Source organism: Symphalangus syndactylus, chromosome 6 (genome assembly GCF_028878055.3).
Source record: "Symphalangus syndactylus isolate Jambi chromosome 6, NHGRI_mSymSyn1-v2.1_pri, whole genome shotgun sequence".
Taxonomy (NCBI): Eukaryota; Metazoa; Chordata; class Mammalia; order Primates; family Hylobatidae; genus Symphalangus; species Symphalangus syndactylus.
This window is the reverse complement of record NC_072428.2, coordinates 94,038,968-94,048,507: the sequence shown is the minus strand read 5'-3', so window position 1 is coordinate 94,048,507 and position 9,540 is coordinate 94,038,968. Positions and strand designations below refer to the sequence as shown.

Here is a 9,540-nt window from a genome sequence, read left to right as displayed (position 1 = left end):
TATCTATTACTGACTGGGCATAGGGATAAAGGGAGAGAGATGTGTTGAAGAGGATGCACAACTATTACATTACAGTCCTGTAGTTCTGGCTCCTCAATACATCTCAGTTCTACTCTCTTCTCTCCATCTCCTTTGAAGACCATCACCTCTCACCTAAGATACTTGCTCTATATCCTAATTGTCTCCCTGCATCTACTTTTCATTGCTCTCCAATCCACTCTCCCCTTTATAACCAAGATGATCTTCCAAATGTACAAACAGGACCATGGTATGTCTCTGCTTAAAATCCCTTCCATGCTTCACCATTGTTTTCAGGAATAAGAAAAAAGAAAAGAAAATCTTCACTGTAGCAGACAACACCCCGTCCAGTCTGGCCACTGTCCATGCTAGTGCCTAGTGAATGTACTTGGTTTACTGTAATACCGTGCTGTAGACAATAACATTAAAATATTGTGGTGGATATTATTTAAGCCCTGGAGAAAAAGTATTAGAAAATGTTTCTTCAACTTATTTTGGCATTCTTCAACTCTTTCCTTTAATTATTCATTCAGATTATGTTACTTCCTGACCCAAGTCTCCCCAACACATTAATGTGATCTAGTCTCTGCCTGCTTCTCTGACCTCATCTCGTACCCATACCACTCTTTCCTTTTCTTCCATTTTACTTACTTTATGATGATGATGATTTTTTAGAGACAGGGTCTCACTCTGTTGCCCAGGCTGGAACACAGTGATGCAATCATAGTTCACTGTAACCTTGAACTCCTGGGCTCAGGCAATCCTCCTACTTCAGCCTCCCAAGTAGCTGGGACTATAGGCATGCACCCCCATGCCTGGCTAATTTTAAAATCTTTTGTAGAAATAGGGTCTCGCTATGTTTCTCAGGCCAGCCTCAGACTCCTGGCCTCAAGTGATCCTCCTGCCTCAGCCTCCCAAAGTGCTGGGATTACAGGCATGAGCCACTGTGCCCAGCCTCACTCTTCCCTTTTCTTGCTACCTTTTCTAAGCCTTGAACATCTCAAGCATAGTCCTGCTTCAGGGCCTTTATATTATCTGATCTCCCCAGCTGAACTGCTCTTTCCCCCACATTAACATGATGGACTCTTCCGTATTAATGAAGTGTTAGCTTCAATTTCACTCTTTCAGAGAAGCTTTCCCTGACTCCCCAATCTACAGTAGCCTCCCTGCCCTAGACACTCTCTACCACATCATCTGGTTTTATTTCTTCACAGCATTTACTAGTGTCAGAAATTATCTTGTTTATTGTATGAGTTTACTGTCTGTCCCCAGCACTAGATTGTAGATGCCAAACGGGTGGACACTATATTAGCTTTATTCACTGAGTCCACTGCATCCAGCAGTTTGGCACATAGGAGGTGTCTGATAAATACTGATTGAATGAATGTGTTGGTGACTGGGCATTCATTCACATTTTCAATGTAGAACAGTGCTGTCTAATAGGACTTTCTGCAGTAATGGGATAATCTGTAAGTCTGCACTGTCCAGTACAGACAGTGCAGACTTACAGATTATCCCATTACTAGCCACCCTTAGCTACTGGATACTGGAAATGTGGTTAATGTGACTGAATAACTTATTTTTAGATTTAATTTAATTTAAATTTAAATAGCTACCTGGGGACTAGGACACTATATCAGATAGTGCTGGTCTAGAGGACATAATTTAGGATGAGGGATCAGGAAAGATCTCTCAGATGCAAAAATGTGTGAGAGAAGACTTGGAGCATGAGTTGCTACAGCCAAGTAAGAAGTAAGGTGAGGGAGAGGAGGGTGGAAGATGTGTGGTTAGGCCACAGGAAACAGGAAGGGCATTCCAGAGAGAAGCAGGGGCAGGGCAAATCCCAGGAAGTGGAGAAGCTTTAAAAAAAGGGATTTTTAGTGTTGAGGAATCAGATTCTGTTTCAGAAATCTTACAATATAATGACTTTGTGTGTCCCATAGTTTATCTCATCATGGTATTTCAATCTGGGGTGGCAATAAGTAACATGTTCCGGCAGGACATACGTAACAGAGCCAACCCTCTAATATCCCACCTTTCTCAGCGCAATTTCATTTGCAAAAGGCTTACTGATCTTTAGCGTCTATTTTTGTTTGTTTGATTTTTGTTTTTTGCTCAGGAGCCTCAATTTTATCATATGGTACCATGTCTTATGAGTAATAGATTTTATAAGTTTATTAGCTGCTATTGGGTTTGCTCTCATGTGGCCTTTTATTACCATTTTAGAGTCTAATAAGTCAACTGATTTGTTTGTTCACCCTCTTCATATTTATATTTACATATTTTTTTGATTTTATAAACTTTGATTTTTACATGGTAAATAAGAATAGTGACTCACTTTCCCTCATATACCAAAATGTTTAATGCTTCATCTCAAAAAATATCAATGGAAAGCAGACGAGTGAATTCTTGTAACCTTAAAATATAATTTAATGTCTTCTTTGTATTTCATTTGGATGAATCACCTCCCAATAATTTAAAAGCTATGTATCTGATATATGTATATATATATACATGTATATATAGAGAGATATAGCAGATATATATATACACACACATAGCAAATATATATATATATGAATTTAATTCTGATCGTGTTATGATTATTCAAATACTGGGCAATAATTTCCACTTATCAAGAAGAAGTGGATTTATCTTCTAAGAATACTTAGTTTAATTCTTTTGGTAGACTAATTACTATTTCAAAACTCTTTTAATTAAAAATAAATCTCATCCCATTTCAAACTCCCTTTCCCACAAGCCTATTCATTTTCACCTGACATCACTTTTTATTTTTTGCAGATGTTTTTTATGTAAACCATTTTTTCTGGAAAAGCACTTCTCTATTTTTCTATTAGTTCAGAAGGTTTTTGGATTTTGCAGACCAAATATTTTTGGAGATACTTATTATGGCTCACTAAATAGAAACGAGGTGTAAGGGTTAGCAAACAAATTGGGAAACAGGAAGTTTTGCTATCTAACCTGGGTTTCCACCTTATTGTGTGATTTCAAGTAAGTTGCTCACTAAGAAGATGCTACTCTCAGTTCAATGGATTTTATATATGACTTATGTATTTTTCTGATTTTCTAAAGGTTATTTAAAAGTTTTTAATGATGACTAGTTGAACTGGCCTAACCAAAAAAAGTGTCAGAGATGAAACAAATATGAACTTGAGCCTCTACAAGGTATTCATGTTAGTCCTAAGGACTGCAGACTGGAGTGTACCAACATCTACTCCCCTCTTGACCAGCTCAACACCACTCAGGACATTATTTAAACAGTCTTTGTGTCTGTTATTGAACAACTGCAGGGCTGTAGCCAGAAATATGAGCTTGCTTCATGGCTAAGAATATAAAAGTTATTCAAATGTAATAACAAAGCAAAGTGGTAAAAATTAAGGAAGCACAATAAAGGGGAAGATTGAAAAATAAACTTGGTCACATAAATTGAATGTTAAGAAAGCCATGTTGAGAGATATGAGAAAGAATATTTCTCTGAGAGTGCACTACACAATGGAAAGAAGGGGACTTCCTGGGAATTGAGGACCTTATATGAATTAAGTTCCAATCATGTCCTGGACCAAGTGTCAGCGCTTACTAAAGACAGTTTATTTAAGCAGCAACCTTGGCATCAAGCATGACCATACTTGATCCCAAGCTCCTTTAACTTCTATGAATCTCAACTTTCGTCTCTTTAAAAATGAAGATAATTATACCTACTTTGCAGGCTAATATAAGGATTAAATGAGGTATTCTGACACTGGATAAAGAATAATTATCCCCCCATCCCTCTAACAACACCAACATGCATTCTTTAGAGGCGATTTGCAGTGGTTAAAGTGTCAGAATCAGACTGCCTGGGTTCAAGTCACAGCTCTCACTAGCTGTGTGACCTTGGACAAGTTACTTAACCTCCCTGTGCTGTTTCATCATAGTAAAATGAAGCTATTAATGGTACTTTTCCCATAGTATTGTTATGAGGAATAAGGGAGTTAGTATGTCTAGTACTTAGGACGGTGCTCAGTGCATAGTAACTAAACATTTTAAAAGTGTAAGCCAAAAACATTAAATAGTTTTGGATTATTTCTCCAAGTGATTAATTTTGTCTTTGACTATATTCACATAACTGGACAGGAAGGCAGTAACAGCCTTGTTAGCTGTGGGCGAGTATCTCCTAATTGTTTGGGGCAACACTACCTGCTCCAGCTAGGGCTGTCGACTGTGGCAGGGCAGTGCAGGACAAGAGCCTCTGAGGCCAGCCAGTCTGCCCTGCATCCAGGCTTTGTCACTGACTTTGGGCAAGTTATCAACATTTCTGAGTGCCTCCTCCCTTGTGAAATAGGGATATTTTTTGCCTCTCCAGTTGGTGTTAGGATTAAAAAGGTAAAGTACGTCTAGCCCCATAGCCTGCACCCCGCAGAGCTACAGTGTAGCAATTGTTACATCATATATATATACACATACATATATGTATACATTGTATATTATTTATATGGCAGTTAAGCCTCTGGGGATTTTGAAGTAAGAGAAACAAGAAGCCAGCTAGAAATGGGCCCTTTCTGCCTGTCATTCGGTCTCAGTAAGAGGAAGAAAAACAATTTCTTCCTTTTGCAAGGAAGTGATTACAGAGGTCTCCCCTTGGACCCTGATTTTCACTGCCCCTCGCCCCACAAATGCAGGCAAAGGCAGCATCCCTTCCAATTTTATAATCTACTCATTTCTGTACGTGCGGGTTTATCTGGCTTGGTGGCAAGCCAAGGATGGGTGGGGAGAGGCATTAAAAGCTGGCAACCCCGCTCCCCCATCTCCGGATGCCGCAGGGCTCCTGCCAGCCGTCCTCGGTTAAAAACGCGCTTATGGATTATTTCACTTCCCTGCAGTTCATGTGCAGCCGCTCATTACCACCGGCTTCAATCACCGCTGCCAGCATCTCCCCTGAACGTTTTTCCCTCCCCCGATTTCAGGGCCATTGGTCATAACCGACATTTAAAGGAAATAAACACTGATTTAAAAAATTACGACACCCATCTCCGCCTGAAGAGCCCAGTAGCAATGAATAACGGAACAGTCCAGCGAAGAGCCCCTGTCGGATCTTAGCTCCGCCAGCCCTTCCTGCCTCACAATTCCCCACAACCGAGCAGCACAAATCACCATTTCCAGGCACCACTCGAGGCTGCCAATTCCACTTTCGCTCAATCTCATTTTAAAATCCGCTACAGATGAGGCTCTGTCGCTGCCGCGAGGGGCCGGGCGGGGACGGCGGGAGGGACAGGAGGCCTGGGTGGGAAGGAAGCGCGAGGGCCCCAGCGGTTCGCGGCCTCGGGCGGATTCCCAGAACGAGTGCGGGCCGCCCGGACTGCCAGGCTGCGAGCCCCCAGGGGCGCGGGACGCAGCCGGCGCAAACAAAGAAACAGGCGCCAGCGGCCGTCCCTGCCGCCCCTCTCTTTCCCTCACGCATCCTCCCAGGAAAAACAGGGCACACTGACGGCCAAAGGGGCTGGCCTTCCCCTTCAAACAGCTGGGCGAGAGGTGCCCTCTACGGGGCTTTGACGTCCCTCGCAGGAGAGTCGCGGGCTCAGCGGTCCTCGACAGCGTCCCCGTACCGCTCCCCGGCGCGCGCCCCTCCCTGTCCTCCCGGGTGCGAACCGGGCGCTGTCTGGGGACTCCGGGGACGCGTGCGCCCCTCGCAGCGCTAGGTGCAGCCGTGCCAGCCCGAGAGGGCGGGGGGCGGGCGGGGCGGCGCGCGGGGGCGGGGGAGCGGCCGGGACACGTGTGGCGGCGGCGGGGGGGACGCGGCGCCCGGGGCTTTAAGAAGGTGTGGAGCGGGCCGGGCGCTTTCCCAGGCCTGGCCGAGGGGCGTCGCGCAGAGGCGGCAGCGGCGCACGGAGGCGGCGGACGACGCGCTCTCGGCGCCCGCAGCCCCGGTCCCGCGCTCCCGCGGCCCAAAGTAACTTTGGGAGCTGCCGTCTCCCGCGGAACTTCTCGGCGGGGGCCGGCTCCCAGGCCCGCTCCCGAGCCCGTTCAGCTCCCGTCCGCCTTCTTCTCGCCTTCTCTCCGCGTGGCTCCTCCGTCCCGGCGTCTCCAAAACTGAATGAGCGAGCGGTGCGTAGGGCGCGCGGCGGCTGCGGCGGCGGCATGGAGCGCAGTGGCTGGGCCCGGCAGACTTTCCTCCTAGCGCTGTTGCTGGGGGCGACGCTGAGGGCGCGCGCGGCGGCGGGCTATTACCCCCGCTTTTCGCCCTTCTTTTTCCTGTGCACCCACCACGGGGAGCTGGAAGGGGATGGGGAGCAGGGAGAGGTGCTCATTTCCCTGCACATTGCGGGCAACCCCACCTACTACGTTCCGGGACAAGAATACCATGGTAGGTACCACAGCACCTCCGCGCTCGCCGCCGCCGGGTGCACCCGCCAGCGCACCTTTCTCATCTCTTTCCTTCTTCCACGGGGCCTTGGAAACAAGAACCATGACAACCCTGGCTCCAGCGATGCGCTTGGTCCAGGGAGCGAGAATAAAGTTAGTGGAGAATGGAGTCGCGAGTTGGGATTCATTCTCCACGTCCCCACTCCCCGAACGCATCTCCTGGTAACGAGCTGGTGCTTGTGCTAAATGCCTGAGAATTCTTGGGGGCCAGTGTCTTTCCTCCTCACTCCCCGTACTTACCGCAGGCACTTTAAATTGAACCTGCGCATTGTGTTTCTCTACTCCTAGGACTTGGATTTCAGACCTTTGTCCTGCTCCCGGACCCCCAGATGGGTCCCCGGGGGGCGTTGGGGGCTGTCGCTGGGCTTTGCGGGCAGGCTGGTGGCAGATTGAAGCGCCTAGGTCTGTGACTGCCCCGCGCCGCTCGCCCGCAAAGTTCCCGCTGCTCACCAGCCAGGAGTCCCTGGCATTTCATTCAGTGTCAAACAGCCCTCCTGAAAGGGAGCGGCTGCTTCCAGCTCCCTATTCTTTTGAAAATGTGATTTAATATGTCAGTAATTGATGATTTTTCTGATTCCTGCCTTACTTTTACATGGTGCTTCTTGTTAGAATTATCTTTGTGATGTTTATTAATGACTTTGTATTTTATCTGCACAGCTTTAATTTCCAGGTAGAGGCTGGAATCCCTTATAATTTAGAGGTATCTTTAAAAAGGAATCATTATGCAGCCCTGCATCAAAAATAAACATCATAGAAGAAATAAAATTCAGCTCCAAGAAATATAATATTATGTAGTGCATGTATTTTAAGCTAGTACATCGAGTATGTGGAAAAATAAAAAATGTCTCTTTTCTGTATTTCTTCTGGGACTTCTGAACATTTCACGTCTATGGAGCTTTTAAGCAGCGACAGGCACTATTTAATTAGAATTTCAACCCCAAAATATTTATACCCCACCAAATAGAAACCATTGTCCAGAAGGCTCCTGTTAATAGTTTATATCTCTAATAGGCTAACAATCATTGGCATGGCGGGAGATAATCTGTGGGGTGCTAGCACTTAAGATAGACAAGCATTTAAAAATTATAAGAATCCTTTAGAGTTTTCTGTTTTTAAAAAAACTTGATATCTATTATACAACATTTAGCCCAAATAAACGTCTCCTAGAGGTTTTAAACAGTGCTTTTACAACTTCCTTGTGGCATGGTGGCAGCCTTGTCTATAAATCAGGAGTTTAATTTGGTGGAATTTTAGAAATAATTTTGGAAAATTAATGTTCTGTAACTAGTCCCTTTTTAGATAAAAGTGCTTACTACCCCCTCTTCCCAAGAACAATCTAGTGCTTTTCTGAGGTAATGAGAATCTTTAAGTGGAAGGAGCAGCTACTGTGATGGCAGCCAGACCTAACCCAAAGCCTGATTGACAGCCTGCTGCTCCGTGCGACTCTTAGCAAAAGTTCTTGCCCGGTATGATCTCTCAGTGAGAAAGGTGGGTATGTGAGCGAGGCTGTTCTCAAAGGCGTGACTGTCAGGTTATGATGGAAGACCATGTGATGATACAACGCTTTGTTATTATTTTTTCTGTTTTCCACATCCTTTGGAAGGTCTCGATATCGAAAACTTAACTAAAAACGCCAAAATATCATACACCCTTTAGTTTTGCTCCCTTGCACCCTTGACTAGCAAATGCAAGTCACCTTAAGACTCACCATAATCACATATCTAAGTCTGAAAAGGAATGGATAACATAGAGTAAGAATAAAGTGTAAATACTTCAAGTTGGACATTGCGGAGGAGAATCTCAATTTCCACCTCTTTTCCACCACCAGAAAAGGTAGAGAAATTGTATTATGTAAGTTATGAAAGGTCAAATTATTATAAGCTTTGAGAATTGTGTCAGATTTTAAATTTCTGTTATCTATTTTATTAAACATTTAGATTTTGGAACTAGCTGTAGCTATAGGCCTTAAAGTAAGAGTTTTGTTTGTTTGTTTGTTTTTGTTTTTGTAAAATGTTCTACAGGTAGAAGACATGTTTAAAAATGAAGTGATGCTTATGTATGTCTCTTTTCCTTTTAGGCTTTTGAAAATTAATTTAAAAAATTCAGACACACACACATACACACACACACACAGCTTCTCTAAGAATTGAACTGCCAATAGGAAAAATTAATCTCATGTATTTTTGTGGTTGGCCCATTTTGATATGTGACCAAAATGAAAGGTCTTTTGGCCAAGAAGTCTTCTTAAACTTGTAAGAAATCTGTAAAATGTTAGCTTGAGACTTTATTTCTAACCTTCTAGATCTTTAAAGTGTAACAGTTATATCAGAAAAAATCAGTCACATTTATGATTTACATTGAAGTCACCATTTGAATGAACCGTGTTTAGGTGTAGAGCTGATAGTTGTGACTTTTTTTTTTTTTTTTTTACCTGAAAGAATGCATTGAGATAGAGGTGGTGTGCGCAATAGCACCTAACATAGAACATTTCTGTAGATCAGTCAGCTGCCCTCTGACACTGGGGTGTGTGGCAGAGCTCAGAATGTAAAATGGGGCGGCAATTGCCAGTCTAGAATAAAAGTGGTTCACAATTATAGGTCCCTGTATGTGTCGTATTTAAATATATCTATGGAATATCTTTAACAAAAATAAAAAATATATAGTACTAAAAAATCTGGAGCTTTCGAGTCTAACAGAATTGTCACAGATTTTTACATTAAGTAGTATATCCATCTATTTTCAGTACTGGCAACTCTATAAATAGTGCATGGTTACATCTGGTGTGTTCTCATCTCTCAATTAAATGTCATTTGGTATCTCTTTCTCATCTTCGTATATCTTTTAAATGATGTTGTCTATGACTCTTTTGAAAGGGCATTATTAGTCACAATGAACCATGAGTATACCACAGTGTAGAAACTCAGCAAAAAGAGGTCTCATATACATCATGTTGAATTAGAAAGGTCTCAGGGTCAGAACATTTTTTTTTCTAGAATTTCCTTTTCTTTCGCGCAAATCCTAAGACATGGTCAGTTTCCGCAATGTGCGTTTCAGGCACCAAACCTGGATTTTTTTTTTTTTTTTTGGTGGAAAGTTGCAAAT

General features: G+C 43.6%; 1 protein-coding gene across 2 annotated transcripts in view; it reads left to right on the top strand.

Moving 5' to 3' along the window:
- Nucleotides 1-5,818: 5,818 nt before the first annotated feature.
- The window catches only part of RELN (reelin), a 533,709-nt gene continuing 529,987 nt past the window's right edge, over nucleotides 5,819-9,540 (top strand). For both annotated transcript variants that reach the window (XM_055283529.2, XM_055283528.2), the window contains exon 1: nucleotides 5,819-6,379. In XM_055283529.2, the coding sequence (XP_055139504.1) occupies nucleotides 6,154-6,379 (226 nt within the window). In that variant the 5' untranslated portion in view covers nucleotides 5,819-6,153. The remainder of the gene's footprint in view (nucleotides 6,380-9,540) is intronic.